The sequence below is a fragment of the Vigna radiata genome, chromosome 5 (genome assembly GCF_000741045.1).
Source record: "Vigna radiata var. radiata cultivar VC1973A chromosome 5, Vradiata_ver6, whole genome shotgun sequence".
In the NCBI taxonomy this organism is placed as follows: Eukaryota; Viridiplantae; Streptophyta; class Magnoliopsida; order Fabales; family Fabaceae; genus Vigna; species Vigna radiata.
The window spans coordinates 23568987-23583096 of record NC_028355.1 but is presented as its reverse complement, the minus strand read 5'-3'; the positions used below and the strand labels follow the sequence as shown (position 1 = coordinate 23583096).

General features: G+C 35.0%; 3 protein-coding genes across 3 annotated transcripts; all 3 read right to left on the bottom strand.

Moving 5' to 3' along the window:
- Window positions 1-1490: 1490 nt before the first annotated feature.
- LOC106761473 (peptidyl-prolyl cis-trans isomerase FKBP18, chloroplastic) lies at window positions 1491-3089 on the bottom strand. The gene is made up of 6 exons (XM_014645026.2): window positions 2781-3089; window positions 2570-2640; window positions 2395-2481; window positions 2131-2280; window positions 1958-2017; window positions 1491-1663 (listed from the first exon to the last, which is right to left on the bottom strand). Exons 1-6 carry the CDS (start codon window positions 3031-3033, stop codon window positions 1610-1612), a joined length of 675 nt encoding a protein of 224 aa, XP_014500512.1. The 5' UTR covers window positions 3034-3089; the 3' UTR covers window positions 1491-1609.
- A 186-nt stretch (window positions 3090-3275) lies between these two features.
- LOC106760489 (MLO-like protein 5) lies at window positions 3276-7151 on the bottom strand. Its single transcript, XM_014643918.2, has 15 exons — window positions 6687-7151; window positions 6544-6601; window positions 5986-6446; window positions 5762-5878; window positions 5587-5644; window positions 5393-5481; window positions 5088-5162; window positions 4910-4998; window positions 4759-4808; window positions 4635-4675; window positions 4375-4548; window positions 4208-4243; window positions 4043-4110; window positions 3827-3887; window positions 3276-3664 (listed from the first exon to the last, which is right to left on the bottom strand). Exons 1-15 carry the CDS (start codon window positions 6813-6815, stop codon window positions 3392-3394), a joined length of 1779 nt encoding a protein of 592 aa, XP_014499404.1. The 5' UTR covers window positions 6816-7151; the 3' UTR covers window positions 3276-3391.
- A 448-nt stretch (window positions 7152-7599) lies between these two features.
- Window positions 7600-13388, bottom strand: LOC106762785 (protein S-acyltransferase 21). The gene is made up of 10 exons (XM_014646848.2): window positions 13068-13388; window positions 12058-12171; window positions 11814-11934; window positions 10923-11110; window positions 10358-10426; window positions 9821-9892; window positions 9573-9701; window positions 9404-9484; window positions 9135-9341; window positions 7600-8735 (listed from the first exon to the last, which is right to left on the bottom strand). Exons 1-10 carry the CDS (start codon window positions 13110-13112, stop codon window positions 7818-7820), a joined length of 1944 nt encoding a protein of 647 aa, XP_014502334.1. The 5' UTR covers window positions 13113-13388; the 3' UTR covers window positions 7600-7817.
- Between the last annotated feature and the right edge of the window lie 722 nt (window positions 13389-14110).

Here is a 14110-nt window from a genome sequence, read left to right as displayed (position 1 = left end):
TTAACAAAAATAATAATTAAAAAGTAATATTGAGAATCTGAATAAAACCATTATTAAATTTTATTGCCATAAGTATGAGTGTTGTGTTACCAAATTAAAGCTTTGGCAAGACATCATAACAGAGTTTAGTTTTACCACACACATATATTTTTAATTGGTAATCAAATTTGTGGATTACACTAATAGAATGATTTTTATATTCTATAGCACTAATATTAAAATGAATATTTCTAATATATAATTTTTTTATGATTAAAGAATATGAAAAAATATATATGCATCAACACTGTACAGTGCTTTAAACTGAAATTCGTAACAATGTTGGCTTTTGTTTATTAGGTGACCGTGTAAAGAAAATTATATTCACAATGCAAATTTATTAAGCTCTTAAAAAGAGTAATAAATAAATGTAGTTAAAATAAAACTTGTATTATAATTAATTTTTTATCAATTTTAATTTCAATTTACAATAAGTTTGTATTTATCAAGCGCAATGTTTTTCATCTAATATTTTCTGCATTGAGCGGTTTCCAAACCCAATGCTTTTCTACTATTTTCAGCATTGAGCAATAGGCTGATGTTAGTTCATTAAGCAGTTCCAAATAAACGAGTATGACAGTACATGTTACACTTATTATATAATTCTAGTCATAAATGTAATACGATTTTATCTATACATAAATGTGACAATATATATTAAAAAAATTAGAAAAGTGTGTTGATGTATTGAATAAATAAATATAAAAATATGTATAAAATAAGTCTTTCTATATATTAATTATACAATTTGATTAGACAAGTCTTATTTTATATATATATATATATATATATATATATATATATATATATATATATATATATACTAGACTAATTTATTTATATACCAATTAAATAAATTTAACAATACACATTAAACATATTTATTTATATACTAATTAAATAATTCTATCCATACATATTAAACGAATTTATTTATATGCTAATTAAACAATTCTAACTAAACGAATTTGTTAATACAAGTCCAATAATATCATACCAATGTATTCATACATTTATTAGTACTTTTAACAAATCTATCTATATGTTTTTTTCATATATTTTATATTTTACACATGCTTTATCCTATAATTTTTAAAAGGTCTATTATTTACATTTTTATAAACATATTAACTTTCTAAAATTATAAATAATTTTTCACGTTGATTATACTTAAAACATAATTATAAACTTAAAATTATTTATTATTTTTCTTAACATTTAAATCTCTTTTAATAATCACACTGACATCAACCCATATACACGGATTTAAAACTAATTTCAAAAGAAAAATATACTGCATCTCGGCCTTTTAAAAAATATTAAAGAGACAAGATGATGAATGAAAATGGAATTTAGAATGAGTGAGAAAACTTAGAAATTTGTGTATGTAAAAATCCTTTTTTCTTCATTTTCTCTTTCATATTGCAAAAATTTTCTATTGTAACAATGGCTAGAAGACAATGACAAAAAAAGGTTAATGAGAATAAAATAGTCGCAAGCCTCATACAATACAAATTCTGAAGTTAAATATCAACAGCTTCAAAGAATGGAGTCAAGCTCACTCTGGTCTTCACGTAGCTAAAACTTGCAGAAGCTCAACATTTAGTTCAAATGTAGCTCCAGGCTGCAACATCATAAACAACTTGTAGGCTAATCATTTTCATTAAACATTGAACCTGTTTGGATATAAGCTAGAAACTACAAGTGTTTTTGAAGGTTTCTTTTGGTGGATTTTGGGACAGAGAACTCAAACACACGTCAACATAATATTTCTAAATGTATAAATTAACTTTAATTTATAAAAACAACCTTTTTTTTTCTATCTCTTACGGAAATTTTAAAGAAGTTGTCCAGAAATATATTTGATCCATAATAAAAGGTTAATTAAACAAGTAAGAAAACCATGAGAGGGAATTACCGGAATCTCGTTCATTCCCTTTTGTCCATACCCATTTTCAGGAGGAACAATGACAGTTCGCTGCAACCATTAAAAGTGACAACATAAAAATAAATGACACAAGATAAACTAATATAGCAGGTTTAGATGAATGGCTAGAACAAAACAGGAACAGAGAATGATGTCAGAGTTACCTTTCCACCAACTCGCATTCCCTCCACTATTGTATACATAGCAGGTGGAGGTTTGGGTGCTGCTTGAGCGGAGAATAAACCATTTGGATTATCAACAAATTCACGTTTTCTTTCCTTTCCCGGAGGAGCTCCCACCCTAAATTCGTACGGCTTTAAGAGAACGAAGCACGCACGCATCAGCACCACCAATTAAAGTAAAGCAACGCTGGTACATTTAAGAGCACTTTGCAGACAAAATTCAAAAAGAGAAAAAAGTTAGAAAACCTGAGCAATGATACGATTTCCCGCTAGGAGTTTAGATTCGCGACTGGATACAGCTGTGATCCCGCGATATAAGCAATCAAAGTGCACCTGTCAGCGAGAACTAGAAACGAAAAGTAAACAAGAAATAGAAGAGAAAAATGAGAGGTTGGGACATACAAAAGCTCACAAAGTGTACCTGAACGGTTGTTCCTTTTTCAGCTACTGGACCTTTGCCCTCAACCAAATCATAGTATTTCAATCCATCAGCTGAATTAAACATCACATTTAGGATAAACTGAACTTCTTGTTGTCTAATTAAGTATAACTACAATTAAACTTCGTTTGGCGAAACAGACAGAGATTTAAAAGAAAATTGAAGGTAAATAGAAAAAGAGGAACGAACTAACGAGTTGTGAGGTATTCCTCTTGGGGAATCGTCTTCTTGTTGCGTCTGGCCTCCGCCGGCGGAGAGAGCAAAAGGAAGGTGAACGGCAACGATGAAATGAGAAGCGCCGTGGATCTTCTGGAACCAGAAACTGACAGTGGCATGGCAATTTTCGTTGACCTGATTCGCTTTGAATTTGAAAGCATTGCATCTCCATAATCAATGCTCCAATTTGTTGAATTAGAAGCGCAAGCGCAAGCGCAAGACGAACTCATTGCCAAAACTCTCTCACTTTCTCTCTCGCGCGCCACATATGCTTTGCTTTTTCTTTAGCCTATTATCCACTCTTCATTTTCTCGCAGGAGCTAAAATTACCCATTTACCCTTTTCTCTATTTCTGGCTATTAATTTACTGAGTTAATGATGTTAAGCAATAGGTTTAGTTGTTAAACAGAGAATAATTGCGCTGACACACATAAATACATATTTTGATATACATACTTTTATACATGGTGTGTGAGAATTTTATACATTAATACAATAACTAATTCTATTTAACCTAAGTCAAATAAAGCCGTAAATGACGAAGCATTGTAGTGTTTTTAATTACATTGCAGCAGATTTAGACACGTGTCACGGTCCACTCAGAAGGTCCCGCTTATCATAGGTTTCGTTATCAACACTGGTGACGATGGTGGCGGTCTGAGAAGCCATTTCCGTGTCTTTGTGCGGTGGTGGGTGGTGCGGCGAAGAATGTCCCGGTGTATGTTCTCCCGGGCTCCCACCCAACGTTCGAGTTTCCTGGCGTCCTTTTGACGTTTTCTTCTTCAGAGCATTCTTATGCCACTGTTTCAGCGCCTTCGATGTTTGGTCATCGAATATTGACTTCTTCATCGTCGACCCCATCTGGAACAAATTCAATCACCAAAGACAGTAAAAATTGGATTATGTGCCGATATTGCGATAAGTACAAATTGGAAAAACAAAGAAAAGGAGAAAAATTGTGAAATTGCAAAAATTTAATTAAGGCAAAATAACAATATCATATGAAGCATGCAGTGAATGCACCTGAGTAACCAGTGCGTAGAGTGGAAGTGTGACATAACTGCAAACGACTTGAGCTCCCAGCCTGTAAATTTCAGGTTAAACTATTCAATGTGTGATGGGATCATGTGTTGTAAAAAACACTGTAATGGTATCTGGCTGTATCAGTTTAATATTGGCAATTGAAGATGTTACTTACACAAAGGAATTAATATGTTGGTTAAATGGGACAGGACTTACCCAAGAGCTACTCTGACGATCATGAGTTTATCATCCTCGTAAAAGCAAGATGCCCAACCAAATTCATACTGCGCCAGAAGGAAGTGGTTTAAGGTTTGTAGAATCAATCAAAAGCACAATGGTGAGAAGAAGACAATTGGAATTATGGAGTGTTTATTTTATTACCCATGTCCACCAGAAGTATGTCAGCTCAAAAGCATTCTGGAAATGATAAACCAAGCATCAAGCAGTGAGAAATTGTTTGAATATTGAGGATCTCAGATATGTATGGACTTGTTAAGAAAAGGAAGATATAAAGACAGAGATGTGTAAAAAAAGTAAAGGGTGAGTACCTGAAAGAGGACGTAATGGATGAGATAAAGAACTAACTGAGGCCATGCAAACCAAAAATATTTGTCAGACACTTGCACTAGAGGGATCCCCTGCACTACAGCATGCCTTTCTTTTATGTCAAGTGCCATCCGAGTAATAATTGCTTGAAGTTTTGTTCCAACAGCCAGAATCACCTTCAAGTTAATCAATCATTAGTCTTATTGTTTTTTCATCTAAACTGAAAACAACAAAAATTGACAGTGAAGATATGTCTGCTCACCAATAGAGGGAGAAAAGACACCCAAAAGGCAGCATGCCATCCTGAAAAGTAGTTACCAATTTCTTTCAGTAATAACTTGAGTGCAAAACAGGGCAGCCAATTGATAATTAGGTGAGAAACAAACCGTGAACATTCACGAGCAAGAATAACACTACTGATCCCCAAAGTATCGGACTGCCAAAAGCACATGTGTAAGTAACCATGAGAAGAAACCATATGACTCCACGAGGCCAAATTACTATAACACAAAGTCATGGCGAACTTGTCAGAATTACCTGATTCCTACAACTACCTTAAAGTCATCTTCTAATGACCTCTTGATATATTTTTGAAAATCGAACTTACTTCCTGGTGCTAAATGGACCTGCAAAGTGAAGGGGACATTATCAGTCAATGAAAAAGACAACAGTGCGAATATATAATATTGATGGTTGCACAGAGAAAATTACTAACAGAAACAAATCCATGTCTCATGGTCAAGTAGTCAGCCCTACGAACAGATCTGAAAAATTGTCGAAAGAAGCATACCTGAAAATTGATCAACAACATATTTTTGAAAGTGAATTAAAGCAAGACATGAAACGACTAAAATTGTGATGTTAATATCACACTTTTGTTCCCCATCTATCATGGTATTCTGTATTGTGAAAACTCTAGGAGTGAACACAAAAAACCTAGGTTTGAGGTATGTTGGGTGATTCCCTCTATAAAGTAACAATCCAGTACACGAAAAAGAGTTGCCAGTGATCATTGCTTACAAAATAGAAGGAAACTGGTGTTTTAGTCCAGAAACTGCTGTGATCCCTCACAAATGATGTCTCGTGAGTAAGTCTGAATCTTCTAGGATCTGAACAGATATTACACATCCAATTCAGAATGTTCAAATTAGGAAGAATTAGTACTAATGAAACTTGAAGCCTCAATAAGTTATTAACGATTCATTGCTTTTTACCATTCAGGGCATCTTCATCCACGACATGGTCCTCCTCCCATGCCTTCCACCCACGAATCTGTCAGAAGAAGAAAAGGCTTTACCATACATAAAATTAAAAACTGATTCCTCATTAGTTTACCTATTGTTGATTCCTTGAATGAATCAACATTTTTAGGCCTGAATCAATACCAACCTTTGCTCTTCCAAGGGTCATTGTTATGGCACTGTAGATCACATGAAAGACAGCCAAGAAGAATATAAAAATGTGTAACTGATGCAACCCGCTCACTGATATAAGAGGCAGGAACCCCTACACAACCAACATTCAGTAGCATGAGCTTTTCACAAACTTGAGAGATCTATGGAAAGAAAGATTGTCTTATTCTTTATTAAAAAAAAAATTGAAGAGTTGAGTACCGGTTTACAACTGGGGCCTCCACCACCACCAGATAGAACTCTACGCTCGTATGAAAAAAGTCTGCGATGATGGCTACCTCCTTCAGCCTCACCGCCACCCTCACCACCACCCTCACCGCCACCCTCACCGCCACTCTCACCGCCATCATCATCTGTCTCAGGTTCAATTCCATGTTCCGCTGCACCACCCCCACCAAGTTCAGCTGCAGCGCCAGCTCCGTGATCGGTTGCGGCACCCGCTCCGTGATCGGTTGCGGCACCCGCTCCGTGATCGGTTGCGGTACCCGCTCCGTGATCGGTTGCGGCACCCGCTCCGTGTTCAGCTGCCGCGCCCCCTCCTCGTTGTTCAAGGGGAAGACACGGTAGCATTGTGTGTGCATACCTTTGGGGAATACACACTTTAGAAATGTAGTTTTGACCAAACGTTAAAAGTAACGAAATAAATCCCAAAACCATAAGCTCTGCATGCCAACAAACAAACAAACACAAGAATTCATTACTGATGGGGACGAACAAAAAAAAAACAGTAGAAACATTCCTATTAATGAGGTTGCTCACCGGCTTTAATCTTTTCAAGAGCTTCTAGCAACGCATGTTTCTTTTTTTCTTCAAACACCTGAAACCGATAAAAAGTAGATTTGTTATCATCCATGATAAGGAATCCGTGAACAAAAATATATGCATTGTTGTTATGGTAGTACCGCTGCGAATTTGTGTATGATTTTTTCCAAGAGTATAGAAATGATGACGATGATTGCACAAACCGCAGCCACGGCCCATGTTGGCGTGAGATCTAGCTGCCTGTTGTCACCGCCTCCTCCTCCCGACATACGTATTCAATTACTGAATTCGCGACGGTGATGATTGATAATTCGTTTTTGATTTGCAGAGTTAAAATTCAATGATGAGAGGGGTTGTGGAAGAAGGTCATCGTGTTCATGGAAGTGTTTTGGTACGTTGTTGCGCATGCATGCAACATTCTAACAACTATCCCAAACGTATGGAGAGGAACAACTCAGGATTACACCCATATGTTGCCATCCAATTTTATTCTTCTAACTTTCTCCCCCACCTCTAGTTTTTTAATAATATACCTACAAATTGCGATCATTCAAAACTTTCAATGTAAACCATAATCATTTTTTTTTTCACACAAAACAGAATAAAAAAAAATAAAAATTTGTGGATAATGTCACTGTGCTACGTGAAATTACGTACTCCCCCACCAAAGTATAATTAACATTACTTAATTTAAATTTGAAAAGTTGAAAATTAAAATAAATAATATTTCTATTCATTATTATTAGTAGTAGACTTTTAATTTAACATGACCCAAAAACTTAAATACGTCTAGAGATTTTTTGGAAACATTTTAATATTAATGAAGTAATGTGGAACAATATTAATTATAAAATATATACTAACAAAGAGGGGAGACGATTACAGTACTTCGAAAACCATTGCTCGTGCAAAATATTCTTGTTTCCATGAGAGAAAAAAAAAATTCAGAGTACACCTGTTACCTTTTATCTAAAATAAAATAGAAAATCCAAAACAATTCAATTTAAGAAACAAACAGTAATAAGCCAAAAGGTGCTGATTTGAGAAATAAAATGTTGTTCATATCCACGTTCGAATATATTTGTACAGAAAAGGGTGGTGATCCATTAGTCTGTACAGATGGAAAGACGAATGCTCGGTCATAGCTGGGAAAGAAGTCAAATGACGGACAACTAAAAGTGCAAGATAACATGTTTGGAGAATTTCTTTAAAATTAAAAAAGGATAAGAAATAGTTGCCGTAACAAATTAATGGTCAAGAAGTGAGGCAATCTAGGGGAACTTATTTTGCTGGGAATAACCAGGAACAAACACAGGAAGCTGGCCACCTCTATGTGATCTACCCTGCTGAAAATCCCTTAAAGTAGAATCTCTATCAGGAATACCAGCTACTGAACTGCTTACTCTTGTTCCTGTATTTGGCTGTTCATTCACAACGGGACTGCCAAAAAATATAGATCGACCAGTGTACAATAACTCTGTTCCAGATATCTGGGAACTGCCAGGACCTCTTGATGAAGATGAAGATGACACAAAGCGTCCGGCAGCTTGGTCCCAGAACACCGACGATCTTCTATTATCTGAAACAGCTAAGCTGTTGCTTCTCATTGGAAGGCGTGCCACATTTTCTTGAACTGGATTCGTGTTCCCCTCACTTTCTTTGGCTGATGAAGGAGACTGGTTTCCCGATGGTTGTTGATACATGGGGTTGAAATGGTCTCTGTTCAAACTAGGCTTCTGCATTGGTGAAGGAGTAAGGTTTGAGACTAGTGGACTGCTGAAGTTGCTCATACTGTGATGACATGATGCATCTATATCATCCTTGCTCGCTTGGCTAGGAGCGTATGAGCTCTTGGAAGGAGATAACCTTGATGTCCCCGCAGTGTCATATTTGTTCTGAAATCCTTGATTGCTAATTGGGCTGCTTCTTCCACTCACATTGCTGCTCGATAAATGATCGACGTCATATGCATGAGGTCGAGAACTAATTGGACGTAGCACAGACGATGATGCTCTAGCTTTAGCAGCCGCCTTTGTTGCCTCATTAGAATCCAGTTTCGCAAGTTTCCATGCACTTATCCGAACAGGGCGCTGGTTCAACTTTTTCCCTTTGTCAGGTAGCTGTTGTACTGCATCTGGATCAACAGTGGATGGTAGTCGTCCAGGCTCCAAATGTGGTATAATTTCATCCTGCTTATCCAAGACCAGAGTTAATCGACGTAAAACAAGAACTTAATTTGTTTCAGAAACTAAGAATAAGCATAGTAGCTGTTATGACTGTTTTTATTTGGCATGCTTTAAATAATGCACCACTCGTGTCTTCGACTGTTCAACTCTATAGCAGTTTTTTATTTCTAACCACGGAAATGCATACTTACTAAAAAATATTGAACATACTGTTAGAAAGTACAAGGGCTTTCTCTATTAAAGTGTTATGTCATACTGTGTCTTGCAAATGTCTGTTCTACTCAACTCTCCTCTCCTATCTATCACCATTATTGTCTGTATTAATGTTCATAAATGGATTATATATCTTTCGATGAAATTGCTGGTCATATGGTTCAGGCAATTAGACAGAGATGGCAGTACCGGATGATCCATAAAGATCCTTGGAGGTGTACACCAGGCCCCTTTGTACTGCAAACTCATTCCAACGGAGCTTCTTCCACTCATTGCAGTGACAGCTGAACTAGTAGGAGATGATGGTAGACTCTGTTGTTCACCTCCATCAACTGAAGGACCAGGTGGTTCACTTAGAGTTCTCATGGCAACAACATACTCGTAAGTTGTGATACCCTGCAAAAGAAAATGTCAACTTCGAAGGTACATGTCAATAGGAGGAAAGTTCGCGAATATACCTTCCGTATCAGGATCATATGGAAAAAGAATAATTCTCCCAAAGGCACAGTTGCAAGGAATGAAACTGCCGTGCATATGGCCTGTAAAGGTTTGAAAATTATGTAAAACATAGCAATTCAAAGTTTATTGAAGTTAAAATAAAGACTAAGAAAAAGAGAGCAAATGTACCACTACAGTAGCAAATGGGACCCTGGAGAATCCAGCTCCAAGTTTTTCAGCTATCTGGTGCTCTGTACCTTTCTTATCAACAAAGCATCTGACAAGCACGGCAATCCCAACTCCACATTCAACAATAAGCTGTGACATGCGTGAGCATTAAGTAAGAAAAACAAGTTCTAATCTGGAAGGTTTTTCTATATAAAACGGATAAAAGGAGGTAGAAAAAGATTCAAGATGAGCATCTTTATGCAACTTACCCAAACAAGGCTCACTGCCATAAGACACACAAACGTGATGTAATTCTTCTTTCCAACACAATTGTTCAACCACTGAATAAAACAAAGGAAGTAGATGATAATGAATATTTGAAGAATCTAATGGTTAAAGAAGAAAATTGAGCAAGTTAGGACAAGTTTATGGCTGCTCACATCTCAAGTCCCAAATATAACAAAGCTATAGTAAACTTCTAGATAATTCTATTGTAAAAATCCACAGTCTGCATTGCAGCTTCCAAGTATTACAGGCAAAATAACATTTAAGAAAATAACTGTCATTGGAGACGATCAAACAAGCAATCACTCTAAATGGAGTGAAGAGGGGAAAAATCATTTCTGAAAGGAACACTAATAAGTGTGTGTACAAGTGAGAATTTAACAGATTGACCTGACTATTACTTTTATCAACATTATTTTTTTGTTATGACAGCCTGCCTATACCTCAGACAAGACACTACAAAATTGAGTACTTAAAATACACATTAACCGACTTAGGGTGGGATTAAAAGCACAGCTTACCCGACAATGATGATCAAATCCATCAACACATTTGTCACAACTTCGACAATGCTTACTGAACTTCCGCACCTGCAAAATTTAAATAAAAAGACGTAAATATTGTGGTATGTCAATATTATGGCGAGATATTTAAAGGAGAGAACTCTAAACCTAGACATTTTAAAATATAAAAACGAGAAACAAAGTGAACTCAAGATGATGCTATTTTATAATTACTCACAAAAACAAAAATATTAAAACAGAAAATATTTTCTCAAATCAAAGAGAAACTGATTTACTGTTTATTGAAAAGGGCTTTGGTTGTTTTTGAATAAACATGAAGCATCAGGAAAGTGACACACACACACATATTATATAACAGAAGATTTTCCTGTTTTGTCTATAGCCATGGCAATTTTGGGACATAAAATTTGGATTTATATGCATAGATTTCCATTGCATTCGAGGAAACTATGTAACAAATTTCTTTCTCTATGTTCCCTTCAATACTCGCTTTTCTCCGTTTGATATTATTTGAAGAAGCATGGAAAAACATAATAATATCTTTCAAAAAGCTTGGGTCAACCTCAGCATTGCACAAAGTGCAGAACAAAGCATCCTCTTCTCCAGATTGCTGCTGTGGAATGCTATCTTCATTACTGCGGCAGTCTTCTCTAACAAGAAAACCACAAAAGAAACACCCAACTTTCGAGCACCAATTTGAATTATGCCGATCAGACATTCCTTCACCCTTTAGTCCTAACTTGCTGGGTTCTGCAAATAGGAGATGCAAATCCAAAATAAACAATCAAATTACAGTGAAATTGCTATTAAAGACTTAGTAAATCATCAATGGCTGACAACATATGCCAATATATTCCCAACAAGTATTATTGTCAAATCAATTAAGATAAAAAATTCATGACAATCTGTCCGCATATGCCATATAGGAGCTAAAAAACAAAGTGTTTACATATTCATATTTTCAAAGAACAAGTAAAAATCTAAATGAGCGGTTCTACCAAACCTACAGAAATGCTTAAATAAATCTCTTTCAACTGATATAGGATCTGTATGCAAACATTAACAAGCAACAACATAGTCCAAAAAATAATTAAATTTGGAGCAGTTCTTTCATTTTGGTAGTCTACCTCTGTTTGATAAAACCAGAAATATACTAAATTTGTGAGAAACCACTTATGATGAATCATGATTTGAATCTTGTTGAAAAAGAGATACAACAACACAGATAGGATGAATTGCATGAGTTGAACTACACAAAAGAAACTATATTCATAATGAGTCATAAATACCAAGAAAATTACAAAATAATTATAAGAATATACAGTTACTCTATTAACGTACTTAAACCATGTATAATCTACCATATTCCTATACATTATACATTATTTCTAACAAATCTGATCACAAGAATAAAACAAAAATCAATAGATGCCAGTAGATTTGAAAGTCCAACCTGCCAACTCTTCATCGTGTTTTGATCTATTCTTCGACGACTTGTCACAGTCAACCGTTACACCCTGATCAGCAGGATCAATGGCAGTGCATCGAACATAAAGAAAGAACACAGAGAGAGCCTGCATTCAAAATTTAAATTCAAGCTAATGAAGGAATATCCAACACCCTATTTTAGAATGAATCTCCCATATGGTACAAACAAGAGAGAGGGTAGAGCGGAGAAGATTCAGAGTATTGCTTACCAGTAAAGAGTAAACACCAATAGCCACGTATTCATAGATGTCCTTTCCAAGAAAAGGGGCAAAGAAGGCATAAAACGCAATAGATAGTAAGAAAAATACCGTTATAGCCACGACCTGTTCATAAATCAAAAAGCAGTGAGAAAAGACTTGATGATAATACACAAACCTTCAACTCTAGAAAACACGAAACTAGAAAAAAAACACATGGCATTTTCAGCATTGTAAAAGCATTTAGGCACAAAATATGTTTCTAGGCTTTCAAAAATAATATGTTTAATCCCTGAAGTGTTATACTCTCATAAGGGATGTGTTGCTCTTAAATAATAAATACTAAAAATTTATTAAATTTTTGGAAGACAAAAAACCAACATTTTTGGGACGTGTTACGGTTAAAAAATAGAGACAAAGAAACTATTTTAACCAAAAAATCATCACACACTAAAGAATATGCCGAAAGATCGTGGTCTAATATTAGTAGTAGTGTCATTCCATCTACAAATTGACTCGTAAAATTATCTTTCTGCAGATGACGATAATATGATAACACTAGATTCATAACCAGAAATGAAGAAGCAAAAAAACGCTAAAGTAATTGACGTGGCTTCCATACTGAGAAAAAAAATCTTGGGTAAACAGATATTCGAGTGCGAAAACAGAATCCCCCAGAAAGTGAGAGGGAAAAGGAGTGGACGTTACATATACGACAAAACGCACGAGATTCCGCATAAAACTAGAACACGAATTAACGGCGGAAAACAAAACAAACCATAGAGAAAAAAGATGCGGCAGAGTGGGATAAAATGGGAAGGAGTCAAAAGAAGAAAGAGGTAAACGAGAAAGTGAAAAAGGTAGATGAAGATGGAAAATTGGAGGAAAGTTTGAAGAAAAGGCCCATCAGAAACTCAGGAAAAAAACAAACAAACACAAAACAAAGTAGCAGACGAATGAGAAGATAATTGCGTTGCGGCATTGAAAATACAGTGTGGTATGGAGTGAGAGTGATAATGCACCTGGAACGTGTGAAAAGGAAGCTCCCATCCATGACGCCTAGCCATGACCGAGTGACAAGTTTCTCTAACGAACTACGAAATCAGAAGCATTTGCACAGAAAAGAAGCATCTCCCACACCCTTCAAACTTGTTCTGTTATCACGCAAAGTGGAAAACCGATTTGAAATGACAGAAGAAAGAGTTCTATGAAAATTCTTAGGCTAGGGTTTGCCAAGTCAAATTCAAGAAGAGGAGAAGAAGAGAGAGAAAGAGAGTTAGAGAGAGAAAGAGAAAAAGGTAAGAGGTTGTTGGATGATGTGAGAGTGCCAAGAGACAAGGCAGAATAAAGTCACTCACTCTCTCTCCCACTATTGTATTGCATTATTATAAATAAATAAATAAATAAATTATTATCATTTATCTTCTTCTTTTTTTTGTTTATATATGTTAATATATACTTATATATTTATTTATAAATTATACAGTCACTCTTGCCAATCCTGAAAAGTGGTCCCCATTCTATTAATTTCATTTTTTCACACTCCACCTTTTTAAATATTTAATTTTGTATGTTTCATTCAAAAGAGGAAAAAATACCAATTCAAATAACTAAGGAAATTTTGATAAATAAATAAATGTAAAAAGTCTGAGAAAATGAAAATTTAAATTTTAAAAATATGGTACAATTAAAACACGAATATTATTATTGTTTATTATTAGCATTAACATTTTTAATAAAACCTCTCAGTTATATTTTTTAATCTTCAAAACTCAAACTCTGGTAGTAACTGAATTAGTATATAGCAGATTTTTCAGTGTCCATTTGTTGAAGTGAAAAAATGTTAAAATAATATATTAAAAAGTTAGTAGGTACTGCATAATCACCTGTATGCATTAATTGCCAATAAAAAAATTAGGTTTCTTCTCTTTTAATGTGATGGTTATAATTATAATAATTAAATGTATAACATGTATTTGTATTTTTTATGTTATGAACTAATATTGTATTGCCTTGTAATTAAATTAGCCTCACATGTTTAGATTTTAAAATATTTCAAAACTTA

Coding starts and splice junctions, on each gene's coding strand:
- LOC106761473 (XM_014645026.2), bottom strand. CDS start 3,033: ATGAGTTCGTCTTGCGCTTGCGCTTGCGCTTCTAATTCAACAAATTGG. Junction 2,281..2,394: donor GAAATCGTATCATTGCTCAG/GTTTTCTAACTT, acceptor GTTCTCTTAAAG/CCGTACGAATTTAGGGTGGG. Junction 1,664..1,957: donor AGGGAATGAACGAGATTCCG/GTAATTCCCTCT, acceptor ATGATGTTGCAG/CCTGGAGCTACATTTGAACT.
- LOC106760489 (XM_014643918.2), bottom strand. CDS start 6,815: ATGTCGGGAGGAGGAGGCGGTGACAACAGGCAGCTAGATCTCACGCCA. Junction 4,111..4,207: donor CATACTTCTGGTGGACATGG/GTAATAAAATAA, acceptor CTTCTGGCGCAG/TATGAATTTGGTTGGGCATC. Junction 3,665..3,826: donor TCTACGCACTGGTTACTCAG/GTGCATTCACTG, acceptor AATTTGTTCCAG/ATGGGGTCGACGATGAAGAA.
- LOC106762785 (XM_014646848.2), bottom strand. CDS start 13,112: ATGGCTAGGCGTCATGGATGGGAGCTTCCTTTTCACACGTTCCAG. Junction 9,893..10,357: donor GATTTGATCATCATTGTCGG/GTAAGCTGTGCT, acceptor TGTTTTATTCAG/TGGTTGAACAATTGTGTTGG. Junction 9,702..9,820: donor TGGCAGTGAGCCTTGTTTGG/GTAAGTTGCATA, acceptor CGCATGTCACAG/CTTATTGTTGAATGTGGAGT.